Source organism: Dromaius novaehollandiae, chromosome 16 (assembly GCF_036370855.1).
Source record: "Dromaius novaehollandiae isolate bDroNov1 chromosome 16, bDroNov1.hap1, whole genome shotgun sequence".
Classification (NCBI taxonomy): domain Eukaryota; kingdom Metazoa; phylum Chordata; class Aves; order Casuariiformes; family Dromaiidae; genus Dromaius; species Dromaius novaehollandiae.
Genome location: NC_088113.1, coordinates 21,481,156 through 21,492,995, shown reverse-complemented (window position 1 = coordinate 21,492,995; position 11,840 = coordinate 21,481,156). Strand labels below are relative to the sequence as shown.

The 11,840-nt window shown below is 67.7% G+C and overlaps 4 protein-coding genes across 5 annotated transcripts; 2 read left to right on the top strand and 2 right to left on the bottom strand.

Annotated features, from left to right (window-relative positions):
• The first annotated feature begins 637 nt into the window (after positions 1-637).
• On the top strand, positions 638-2,894 carry TNNC2 (troponin C2, fast skeletal type). The gene is made up of 6 exons (XM_064521750.1): positions 638-1,006; positions 1,872-1,923; positions 2,009-2,152; positions 2,226-2,340; positions 2,425-2,561; positions 2,676-2,894. The coding sequence occupies exons 1-6, from the start codon at positions 995-997 to the stop codon at positions 2,705-2,707; spliced, it is 492 nt and encodes a 163-aa protein (XP_064377820.1). The 5' UTR covers positions 638-994; the 3' UTR covers positions 2,708-2,894.
• A 526-nt stretch (positions 2,895-3,420) lies between these two features.
• On the top strand, positions 3,421-4,361 carry LOC112994560 (regulator of G-protein signaling 9-binding protein-like). Its single transcript, XM_064521820.1, has 2 exons — positions 3,421-3,583; positions 3,937-4,361. Exons 1-2 carry the CDS (start codon positions 3,421-3,423, stop codon positions 4,359-4,361), a joined length of 588 nt encoding a protein of 195 aa, XP_064377890.1.
• Positions 4,362-4,591: 230 nt separating this feature from the next.
• UBE2C (ubiquitin conjugating enzyme E2 C) lies at positions 4,592-6,217 on the bottom strand. The gene is made up of 6 exons (XM_064521749.1): positions 5,803-6,217; positions 5,656-5,683; positions 5,505-5,591; positions 5,189-5,393; positions 5,013-5,072; positions 4,592-4,825 (listed from the first exon to the last, which is right to left on the bottom strand). Exons 1-6 carry the CDS (start codon positions 5,901-5,903, stop codon positions 4,767-4,769), a joined length of 540 nt encoding a protein of 179 aa, XP_064377819.1. The 5' UTR covers positions 5,904-6,217; the 3' UTR covers positions 4,592-4,766.
• A 237-nt stretch (positions 6,218-6,454) lies between these two features.
• DNTTIP1 (deoxynucleotidyltransferase terminal interacting protein 1) lies at positions 6,455-11,806 on the bottom strand. 2 transcript variants are annotated; one of them, XM_064521744.1, is made up of 13 exons: positions 11,630-11,806; positions 11,485-11,555; positions 10,855-10,951; positions 10,549-10,647; positions 9,786-9,854; positions 9,269-9,325; positions 8,972-9,033; positions 8,568-8,613; positions 8,037-8,095; positions 7,785-7,845; positions 7,313-7,384; positions 6,817-6,872; positions 6,455-6,681 (listed from the first exon to the last, which is right to left on the bottom strand). In XM_064521744.1, exons 1-13 carry the CDS (start codon positions 11,789-11,791, stop codon positions 6,537-6,539), a joined length of 1,056 nt encoding a protein of 351 aa, XP_064377814.1. In that variant the 5' UTR covers positions 11,792-11,806; the 3' UTR covers positions 6,455-6,536. The 2 variants fall into 2 exon arrangements, with proteins under 2 accessions (XP_064377814.1, XP_064377815.1); XM_064521745.1 differs by lacking the exon at positions 7,313-7,384.
• Positions 11,807-11,840: the final 34 nt, after the last annotated feature.

Genomic DNA, 11,840 nt, shown 5'->3' with positions numbered 1-11,840 from the left:
CGTCCTGCGCCAGGCGCTCGCCCGGCCTTATTTAGCGCCATGCCCGGGCCCTCCTCGCGGCTTTCTTGGGAATGTCTATTAATATCGAGGAACAGCCCAGCTGCTCCCATCGCTCCGTGCTCCCTGGCGCCGGCTGCACCGGCTCAGCACCCCGCGCTCCCCGGGCTGGGATGGGGACCGTGTGCTCCCCAGTTGGGATGGGGACCGTGCTGCCTGGGTTGGGACGGGGACCGCGCTGCCTGGGTTGGGATGGGGACCGTGCTCTGCCGGTTGGGATGGGGACTGTGCTCCCCAGGCTCGGACAGGGTCTGCCTCCGGTGCCGGGGATGCCCCAAAGCAGCACCCTGAGCCTCCACTCCACCCTACGAGGCCGGGGTGGGTCGTCCCCAGCTCCCACGTGCCGGGATGCTGCTGGGAGACGCCGGGCATTTTTCCTGCTCTCGCTCCGGCACAAAAGTCAGGGCTTTCCCCAGGCCGGGATGCGCTGCCGCTGCTGCGCTCCCGGACAGCGTCGGGGCCGGGGGCAGCCGGGTGCTGCGGGGGGCGGGACACGGGCTTGGGCTCGGGGCTGGCGGTGCCTCGTCCTCCCGCACCCCGGGGCCGGAGCGGGGATGCTGCGTGGGGCGATGCCGGCTGCCTGCAGCTATTTTTAACCCCGTCCTCGCCGGGCCGCCCCGGGGCAGAGCCGGGCGCCTGTCAGGGCTCCAGCGTCCCTCCCCGCCGGGCTTGAATTTCTGTCCCGGCCCCGGCCCCGCGGTTAATCCCCAGCGCTTGGCCAAAAACGCTTTGGCTAAATTAGGTAAAACGCGCCCGTCGCCAGTGAGCGGGGCCGGGCTGGTGCCGGGGCGCTGATAGGCTGCCGGGGCCGGGGGGCAGCGGCAGGGGCAGGGCGCAGCGCGGGGACGCTACAAATTGGGGCGCCAGGGCCCCCGGGGAGCGTCGGGGGGCTTCTCGGTGCAGCGGGCGGTGACTCCCCGGGGGGGAAGCGGCAGAAATGACTTCGATGGTAAGGTCCCGCCGCGTGCCGCGTGCCGGGCGCGAGGGGCTGCGCCGGTGCCGGTCTGCGCACGCATCCCGGGATGCCGGGCGGCGGGAATGCTGCAGCGGCGGGAGCAGCATCGCCGCGGGCCGGGCTGAGCCGCGCGGTGCCGACGGCACGGGCAGGGGCTGCGCCGCAGGGGCAGGGGCCGTGCGGCCGTCCCGAGGGGTGCACGGCCCCGGGGCGATGCTGGGGCCAGCCCGGCCGGAGCTGGGGCTGCGCTGCATCGGGCAGGAGGAGGAGGAGGATGAGGAGGCAGCAGCGGCGGCTGTAAGCTGAGCGCTGGGTCATGGGACGCCGGCGGCACCGGGGGCGACCGGCTCTCCAGGCGAAACTCGATCCAGGGCCGACAGGTGCCCGCGGGCCCGCGGCTCCCTATAAGGGGAGCTAAGGAGCTCCCAAAAATAGTGCCGCACGCCTGGGATGCCAAGGCCGCGCGGCGGGGACCGGCGGGACCTTGGCCCCGGCTCCGGGGGGGCCCTGGCCGGGATGGGGGCCCCACGGCGGGCCGATGCCTGGCGGCACCTGGGACACCCGGGGCACGCACGCCCCAAGCACGGTGCCACCAGTGCCAGCCGTGCCAGTGCTGTCGTGGGCACCCGTGGGCCGGGCTGCGGGGCTGCGCGGTGCGGAGATGCGCCGGAGCCAGGTGCTGGGAGCCAGGACTTTCCCCATGGCAAAGCTCCTCGTCCCAGTGAAAACCTCCTCGCCCCACTGCAAAGCTCCTCGCCCCACTGCAAAGCTCCTCGCCCGGGGCGCAGTGCTGTGCTAGCCGGCACAGGGGCAGGGGGGCGTGGGGCTGGCGGCGACCCCCTCTCCCCTCGCCTTGCAGACGGACCAGCAGGCAGAGGCCCGGGCCTTCCTCAGCGAGGAGATGATCGCGGGTGAGTGAGGGAGGCCGGGGGCCGGACCCTGGCCGGGGGTCTCCCCCGGGGGCCGCGCTGCCCCGCCTGACCCCCCTTCCCGCAGAGTTCAAGGCTGCCTTCGACATGTTCGACGCGGACGGCGGCGGGGACATCAGCACCAAGGAGCTGGGCACGGTGATGCGGATGCTGGGCCAGAACCCCACCAAGGAGGAGCTGGACGCCATCATCGAGGAGGTGGACGAGGACGGTGAGCAGCCCTCCCCGGCGGGCCGGCGGGCCCCGGGCGCCGCGCCTCACCGCTGCCGGCCTTCCTCCCGCAGGCAGCGGCACCATCGACTTCGAGGAGTTCCTGGTGATGATGGTGCGCCAGATGAAGGAGGACGCCAAGGGCAAGTCCGAGGAGGAGCTGGCCAACTGCTTCCGCGTCTTCGACAAGTGAGTGGGGGTGACACCCGCGGGCGCCCGGCCGGCGGCCGCATCCCGCCCGCCCGCCCGACGCCCTGCCCCGGCCTCCCGCAGGAACGCCGACGGCTTCATCGACATCGAGGAGCTGGGCGAGATCCTCAGGGCCACCGGCGAGCACGTCACCGAGGAGGACATAGAGGACCTCATGAAGGATTCGGACAAGAACAACGATGGCCGCATCGACTTTGACGGTGAGCACCAGCACCCGCTGCACCGACCAGCCCCAGACCGCGGTGCTGAGCACCCAGCTGTGGTGCTGAGCGCCCAGGCAGGGCCCCGGCGCTGACGATGCCGCTCTCTTGCAGAGTTCCTCAAGATGATGGAGGGCGTGCAGTAAGGGACCACACATTCCCGGGGCCCGGCCGCCGCTTGCAGCCCCGCTCTGCCGCCGGCCGCGGAAAGCAGCACGGCCGCCGCACCGGGCCCCGCGCCGGGCTGGACTTGCCTGGCGGCACCGCGGGCGGCTGGGAGACCCCGGCTCCGTCGAACGCGGTTTACGTTTGAGCCTCATTAAAAGGGGAAAGGCTGGAGCTGCTGGCTGGGCTCTCCCGCGGGGCGGCAGCGATGGGCCGGGGCGGATGCCGGGGGCAGCGTGGAGCCGGCTGCCCGGGGGGCGGCTGGGATGGGGGGCCATTCCCGCAGGCTGCTGGCTGGTGCCAGCCGTGAGCTCAGATTTTCCACGCAGGGCTGCCGGCACGGGACGAGGGCGCGCGGCCCCATGGCACGGGGGTCGGCTCAGCTGGGGGCCATGCGGGAAATAACCCCGGGAGCCCTCCCCAGCCGGGGGCTGCTCTGCCCGCCAGGGCACAGGGATGCGGGTGCACACGGAGCCTGGCCAGGGACCCCCAGTCCCGGGGCCGGGGGGGTTAAGCTGCCGCAGGGAGCCCAGTGCCAGGCTGCCGGCACGTCACCGCTCCCCGGGGACCTCCGCTCCCATGCGCCTGCTGCAGCCTCCCCGGCGGGGAGGAGCGCGGCACAGCCACGACCGGCAGCCGCCCGGCACACCGGGCCCGCAGGAGGGATCGGAGCCCCGGGGCGTCGCGGCGGCGGATGGCGGGGGCATTCAGCGTGGCAGGGGCGTGCGCGGCTGCCCTGAGCACCGCCACGGCCGGGCACCGGCAGCTGGTGCTGCAGCTGGGCGGCAGCGCGGACTGTGCCCAGCTGCGGGAGGAGCTGCGCCGCAGCAGCGCCCGGGCCCGCGAGCTCAGCGCCGGTAGGCACGGCCGGCCCGCGGGGAGGGGTGCGGGGGGCACTGGGCGTGCAGCACCCTGCACCATGCTCTCCCCCGGGTCGCATGTACCCTGCACCGCTTGCACCGTGCTCGTCCCCCTGCCACATGCACCCTGCACCACCAGCACCCTGCACCGCGCTCACCCCCATGCCACATGCATCCTGCACCGCCTGCACCGCACTCGCCCCCGGCCCCCGCGCAGGGGTGCGGGCAGGGTGACCCCCCGGCAGCCGGGACGGCGCAGTGCCCCACACCGTGTCCCCCATGCTGGGGCTGGGGGGGCTGGAAGAGGCTGCACGCGGGGCCGTCCCCGCTCAGCGCCGCGTGTCCCGCAGGCCTGCGCAGGGCGCTGGTGGCCGGGCTGCAGCACCCGCCGGCCAGCCCCGAGGAGCGCCGGGAGCTGGAGCGGCTGTGGGTGCTCTTCCTCTCCGCCCTGGAGCTCCTCCTGCGCGACCTGCGCCGAGCCCACCGCCTCGGCCAGCTCTTCGCCCCGCAGGGCCCCGGCGCGGCCCCGCTGCGCACCGGGCTGGGCGGCCGCCCCCGGGGCGGGGGGAGCCGCGGCCCCCAGCAGCCCCCAGCCGCCCTGTGCCCCGAGGAGGAGGTGGAGCAGGTGAGGGCCATGCTGGCCGAGATGGAGAGCAGAGCCAACATCCCCGTGTGGGCGGTGGAGGCCGGGCAGCGGGGCCGGGCGGGGGGCAGCGGCGGTGTGGTGGCCCGGGGGCCGCGGCCAGGCACTGGGCTCTGCTGCACGGTGCTGTGAGCCCCTGCTGCAGGGAGGCCGCCCCGGGCACCCCCGAGGGTTAATAAAGCCTCTGTCACCCCACGAGCGCTGTTGTCCCTCCATCCCGATTCCCACGCTGGCAGAGGGCACGGGGCGATGCTCCGGGGACAGAGCAACCCGCATCCTTGCTCCGGTCACGGCTGCCATGGGAAGGAGCCGCTGGGCGATTCGCAGGGGCAGGGCGCCAGCTCAGCCCTGGGGCCCCGGAGCACAGTTATAAATGTGCATTTATTTATACGTTAACCGTGGCTCGGACTGCAGAATTAATTTAAAAACAGCCTATGATACAACTGCCGCGGGGAGCGGCGGGACAGGGAGGGCGGGAGAGCGGAGACCCGGGCGCGGCAGGGAGACGCCGCCGCCGCGGGGGGGGGGGACGCGGGGTCAGGTCTCCTGGCTCTTGGCCTGCTTGGCGTACGTTTCCCGCAGGTACTTCTTGAAGGCTGAGGAGAGGCAGAGCGCGTGCTGAGGCCTCGGCAGAGCGGCCGGGCGCAGCGGGCAGATGCGGTGCAGCCCCGTGTGGTGCCATGGGGCCGGGCAGGCAGCCCCCCCCGTGCAGCAGGCCCCGGGGGCCGCCCGGCTGCCGGTCCAGGCAGGAATGGGGGTCCCCCCCCCCCCCCAAGCACTCACCAGCTTGGTTCTTCCAGAGTTCGGCCGCGTGCGTGTTCAGGGGGCTCTCGACGTTGGGCTCTGGGGAGGGGGCGCGGGGTGAGCGGGGGGGTGGGCGGCCCCGAGCCCCGCTGTGCCCCGGCGGCAGGCGCAGCTCTGGCCCAGCGCGCAGCCCCCCGCCCCGGCGCGGGTCCCACCTGCCAGCAGGCTCTGGATGGAGAGCAGGATGGTGCGGACGTCGTACAGCGCCGACCACTTGTCCTTGAGGATGTCGAGGCAGATGTTGCCCTGGGTGTCGACGTTGGGGTGGTAGCAGGGCGTGACGAAGCGCACGGTGGGCGCGTTGTAGGGGTACCCGCTGGGGAACTCCAGGGACAGCTTGTACCGCAGGTCCTCGTAGGCCTGGGGGCGGCGGTCAGGGGAGGGGGCCGGCCCCGGCGGGGGGGCCGGCCCCGGGGGGGGGGGAGGCAGGCTCGGGGGGGGGACCCTCGAGGGCAGCCCCGTGCCGCTCACCGTGCCGGCCGCGCCGTCGATGGTGCCGATCCACTTGAAGAGGTTGTCGGACTCGGGGAAGGCGGAGATGCCCTTGTCACCGGACATCTGCGGGGGCAGCGCCGTCAGCGCGGCTCCGAGCCCGGGCCCCCCCCCGGCGCGCCCCACTCACCATCAGCGCCATCAGCTCCTGCTGCAGCCTGCGGGGAAGCTCGCGTTAGGCGGCCGGCCCGAGCTCCGCCCCGCTCCCCCGAGCCGCCCCGGCCCGAGCTCCGCTCCGCTCCCCCGAGCCGCCCGGCCCGGCCCGGCGCCGCCTCACCTCTTCCCCACGGAGCCGCGGGCGGCCGTGCCCCCCGCCTCAGCCCCTTTGCGGGCGGCCGCGCTGGGCACGGCGGCGGGGTCCGCGTTCTGCGAGGCCATCGCGGCTCCCGGCTGCGCCCCGGCTCCCGCGCCCCGGCTCCGGCTGCGCCCCGGCCCCGGCTGCTCGCGTCCTGCTGCGCCCGGCGCTGCTCCCGGCCCGGCCCGGCTCGTCCCGCTGCCCCCGGCTCGGCTCGGCTCTGCTCCGGGCCTCGCTGCCCCTGGCGCTGTCCCTGGCTCGGCTCGGCTCCGGGCCCCGGCGCTGTCGCGCTCCCGTCCCGGCTCCCGGCTCCCCGCTCCGCTCCCGCCGCGGCTGCCGCTCGCCCCCGCCGCTCCCGCGCCCCCGTTTGAATGTTTCAAACCCGCAGCGCCTCCGCCAATCGGCGGCGCGCTCCCTTCGAGCCGGCCAATCGCCGCTCGCGAGGGATGCCGTTGCCTTGGAAACAGCGGCCGGCCACAGATTGGCCGGACGGCTACGCCCCGGAAGCTCCCCTATTGGTGGCTCACTCGTGACGTAACTCCCAATTCGGTGGGGGGTCCCGGGGGACCCCTTAAAGGGCCAGGCCCCGCCATTCCCCCCCCCCCCCCCCCCCCCCCGGCGAGGAGGCAGCGGATGCGGGTGCGAAGCAGCTTTATTGCAAGGGCCGGCGCGGGGTTGGCGCCGGGCAGCGGCGGGGCCACTGGGCAGGGCAGTCCTCAGGGCTCAGGGGGCCCCTCCAGAGGCAGCGTCAGCAGGTCCCCTCCGTTGCGAAGCGTCTCCATGTACTTCTGCATCTTCTCCGTCATCCACGCCGGCGGGATGAATGGCTTCAGCTCCTCCAGCTTCAGGTCAACGGAGTCCCTGCGGAGGGCAGAGGCCAGCGCTAAGCGGGAGCCCTGCAGCTCCTGGAAGGGCAGGGCAGCCCCCAGGTCCGGGCCATTTTCACGAAAGGGGAGGAGGTTACAGCACCCAGGACATCTCGGCTTCTAGCCTCACCTGTAGTCATCACTGGCAGCCAGATCCCGAATATCCTCTTCGATGAGGAGATATGCCTGCAGCACAAGGGGCAGACGCTTCAGGTTTCGCACGCACGAGCTTTAGACACACTGTGCTTCTGCTCAGAAATGAGATGTCTGCCTGGCACAGCGATGGAAGCCTCATAACCCCCTTCCCCTGCGAAACCCGGCCAGCCTGCAGACCTGCTCCCAAGAGGGGCTTCCGGTACCTCCTGGTTCTGCCCTACTCTCTCACGTACGCCCAAAGCCCAGAGGAGCAGCAAAACAATCTCCTTGGCCGAGGTGCCCCAAGCACCCAGGAACAGCTGCCTCACTGTGCTCTGCCTGGCCTTCTGCACAAACTCGCCTTCCCCACAACACACTGGTTTTGCTGCATGTGCCCTGGTTTACTGCTCATTCGCCCGTTTTAATCCTGAGTTGGGTTTCTGCACAGTTCTCTCTCAGGCTGCGGCAGGCGCAAGCCTGGACGTACTCACCATCTTGCCCCCAGTGGCCCTCATGTGCTGCTGCTCTGCCAGCCAGTGCTTATCTTGCGGATCAGCTGCGTACTGCAATAAAGCAGCAAGGACCTAGCTGAACACAGGCAACAGACCTTTTGCTCTGACCACCCCTGTATTCGGACACTGAACTCCATTCTAGTGCTCCGCTGCGATTCCATGACCCCCCAAATGCTGCCGATCTTTATCTCCCAGGAGGGAGTGCTCAGCTCTGCCTGCTTTTACTTCAGAGTAAAACCCTGGCTCCAGGCAAAGGCACCACTTCAGAGGCTGCACTAGGCCGTTAACTTATGTTTCAGTGTGCCAGCCAGACTCTACGGGTTCTAAGACAACAAACAAGGGTGTGGGAGAGGAAGAAAACAAATGAGCCAAAGCACACATTCCTGATTCCCACCACAAACCGCTTCTGAGCGAACCCTGACGGAGGAAGCATCCTGCTGCGGTATCTGACCTTAAAGAGGTGGGGATGTTTGATGTAGAGTCGCCCTCTTGTTCCTCCCATCCCGAGAGCTCTGAAACAGGAACATGAGGGGGGTGTTACACCTGTGCAGAAGGGGTGCTGAGTGGTATGGGGACACTTCCTCTCCTCCCCAAGCCCGTGACATTCCTACTGCTTCCGAGGCAGAGAAGTGAAGTGATGGGAGGAGTCTTATGGGCTCCTGCCTTGGAGACACCACCCTCCATCAACAGGGCCATTCCTTACTTGTTTGCTCGAGATCCCAGCACAAAGGTTGTGGTTTCAGTCAGTCGGGATGGATCCCACTACAGAGCAATTGGAAAAGGGGCAACATTAGAAATGAAGCTGGTGCCAACCAATGCTCCATGAGCCTCAGATCTCTGACGGGGAACCTCAGAACCGCCCCCTGGCCTGGGAGGGAGGGAGGTAGCTGCAAACCTCTGGACTTCCAAGAGGAGGGAAATTATGTCACCCTGGGCTGCTCTAAGCTGTCTCCTTGGCACGTAACACTCGTGGGATCCTCCTGGCTACTACTGCTCGCCCTAAGTCTCCTGAACAGCTGGTACCACACCACAGCTACAGGCTACAGTGTCTGGGGGAGACAAGCATAGGCTTCCGGGCACTTCACTCCTCTTCTTGCTTCTTTCTTTGCAACGCAGAGGCCCATCAGGGCAGAGCACAGCTTAGAACTGTCCTCCGTTCCCACAGCAGGTAGGGCTCTGCTGACGGAGCAAAGGGGAGGAGAGGGTGAGCCCAGCAGTGTTGGCCAACCGATACCTTTGGTCCATCCCTTCTCACGGGCTCAGAGACTTTGAGCTTCCACCTGGGAGGAAGGAAAATGAAGTGAGAACAGATCCCAGAGGGACCAACCCACAGAACAACACTGCAAGCACCTAGCAGCAGGGAGCTGAGCTCCACCCCCCTCCAGCTCCACTTTCATTCACACCTCTTTCTCTCCAGTGCCCAGCTCTGGAGCCTTATTCTTGCTGCACATTCTCTTCTCCCCAGCTGCCAAGACCCCACCGCTACCTGTGTCATCTGCTGCTCACCCTGAATAGTCCATCTGGACCCTTTTGCCCCTTCAGGCCTTGCTTCCTAGAAGGTCTCCTATACCTCCTGCTTCAGCCAACCCATTTCCCACTGTCCCCAAATGCAGGCTTGCACTCAGAACGCATACTCACGCAGCCATGCCCGAGACCCCACGATCGTTTGCCAGGCTCTGTCCTGGAGGCCGTCCCTTTCTCTGCAATGATGAAATCCCCGAGTTACTCATTTGTTTAGGCTGAGGGAACTCTTTTGGTTATCCCCTGCTGGGAAAATTGCTTTTTGTCATGAGCAAAATGCTGGCTAGCCCAAGAGCAAGGACCTCTAAGGCATCACAAGATGCAGCCGCATCTGCATTTGCATGCACTTATACTGTGGGAAGGATGAGGAACAGGCGTCCCACAACACAGAAGTGTTTGTGTGGAAAACCCTACCTTTTTGGGAACAGGGCTTCCTCGCCGATTCAACTCCTCATCCATCTGTCGGGCACGCTGGCAAAGGAATGGCGAGAGGTGAACAGCAGCCCTCCTCCCCGTCTAGTGAGAGCCCCCGCCCGCCCTGTCAGCTGCTCTCCCGTCGGCTGCGCTCGAGGCGCAGAGCACAAGTGCGCAGAGCACGCTGAAGCCAACCCATCTCGGTGCGAGGCACTTCGCTGCAACAAGCAGCAATGGTGCATGGGACCTCTGTTGTTCTGCAGGCTCCACCTCTCCCCTCGCCCAACATCTCCCAGCTCTACCTCCTCATTAGAGCAACCAACGGACAAGATACCAGGGACAGGGATTTACCCTGCAGCTTTTAAAGGACAACATTGCACCACCTGCTTACAGGCTGCTTCTGTAATACATCAGATAAGGAACAGACAGAGAACAAAGCAACTCAAACCCCTCCTCCTCTTACCTCTCCCAGCTCTCAAAAGTAATTTAAGACTGTGGGAACAACAACAACTTTTACCTTCGGGACTGCCTGCTCATGGGGCAACCTGGGGATCACCTTTTTGCCATCAGAGAAAAGCAGCTTGGCCTGCAGGAAGAGAAAGAAGGGTTACCTGATTCTGGGTCCAGAGAGGGGCTGTCAGCCACCCCTGCCTTTTCCTGTGAAAGGGACTAGTGTGTGCAAAAGCACTTGCACTGGAGAGCACCCCAGGCCACGTAAACTGTAAAGGCCATAGCTAATGACTCAAATGCCCCGCAGACCACAAGGGCTGGTCACTGCAGACCCCAGAGATTCCAGTGTATCTATCTGGCCAAAAGCCCTGTATCAGCTCTGCTCAGAGTGATTCTAAAGTGCAGTGCTGTTCACAGACAGCGAGATGCAAGAGCATGATAAAGTCAGGAGGACTGGGACAAAAGTAAGATCTGAAAGAAAAAGATCACAGCGCTGTTGGAGGACCCGACAACAGGTACAGGGAACCAGAGCTACTACGGAAGCTCCCTGCTGTCAGCTGTGTGCAACCAGCATGGAAAGAGCATCAGTGCAAAGCAGCATCAAGGGATACCCAGCACTGACTACTTTCCTTTTTGACAGGGAAAAAGAAGCCAAGCACAGTAACCATGGAAGGACCGCGGACGCCCTCCCCTGGCTACTCCGCAAGGCCTAAGGAGGACACGTCCTGCCCAGGCTCCTCCGCACAGGGGGGCCAGCCGAGCGGGGAGCAGACGGCCCCCTCGACACCCCCAGCTGCCCTGTGCGCAGGGCCCTTCGCTGTGGCGCCCACCTGCTCCAGGCAGCTCCGACACGTCTCCTGGATGAGCTGCTCTGGGTCCACCTCCTCCCCGACGTTATCACGCACATTGATTGCTGCTTTCTGGAAAAACTGGTAAAGAGGCCGCAGGAAAGGGTCAGAGCCTGCCTAGCAAGGCCACATCGGGGCAAACGCACGGCGCGCAGCTTTCACACTGCGCCCACACGCAGCAGCCAGGCTGGCACGGGACAGGCACGACAGCCCCACATGACTGCCTGGGAGCCGAGCTCCTCCCGCGCAGCCCGCGGTGGCGGGAAGCCCCGTCTCCGCAGCTCTCACCTTCATGTACTTGTTGAAGACGCCCCGGATTTCCTCGTTGATGCTGGGCTGCAGAACAGCTCGCAGCAGCTCCATGGACACGACCGGGTCTGTGAAGCTGAAGGCGGAGGGATCTGGTGGGGGGTGCAGAGACCCTCCTCCACCAGTCTGGTCTAATCCAGACCCACTCCTCCAGTCCAGTCCGGCTGCCCCATCCCAGTCTGGCCCAGTCCAGTCCTCCCACTGCCCCAGTCTCCTCACTTGATCCTCCAGGTCCATCTGGCCCAGTCTCCCCCCACCCCCATCAGTATCAGGTCCAGTTGGGTTCACTGCTCCCCCCAGGACCCTCCCTGGTCCATCTCCATTTGATCAGTCGGGTCTGGCCTGTCCCCCCTCAGTGCAGTCCAGTCTGGCCCCCCACACCAGCCCAGTCCGGCCCAGTCCCCCCTTCCAGTCCAGTCCTGACTGGTTCCACACCCAGCCCAGTCCCCCCTGCCCAGTCCGGCCCAGTGCCGCCCCCAGCCCAGTCCAGCCCGGCCCACCCAATTCAGCTCAGTCCCCCCCCTCCCCCAGCCCAGTCCCCCACCCACCCCCGCCCAGTCCGGCCCAGCTCCCCCCTTACCCCCCGCCCAGTCCGGCCCGGCGCCCTACCTGGTGGTCATCTGGGAGCGGCGGCCGCGCCGCTGCACCTGCCGGTGCTTGATCATGATGTTCCAGGGGCTCTGCGGGAAGAGGCGCGTCAGCCCCGGCCCGCCCGGCCCCCGGCCCGGCCCCCCGCCCGGCCCCGCCGCCTCACCGTGCTGACCAGCTGCTCCTCGGCGCCGCCCGGGCCCTCCTCGCCTGGCGGGCCCGGCTGCTGCTCCGCGTCGCGGGCGGCCCCCATGGCGGCCGCGGCCCCGCTCCCGGCCCCGGCCCGCCGCCCTCGCCCCCGGAAGCGGCCGCCGCGCGCCGGCGTCATCGCGCCGCGCCGCCCGGCGCCGCGCTCCGGAAGCTGCCGGCTGCCATGG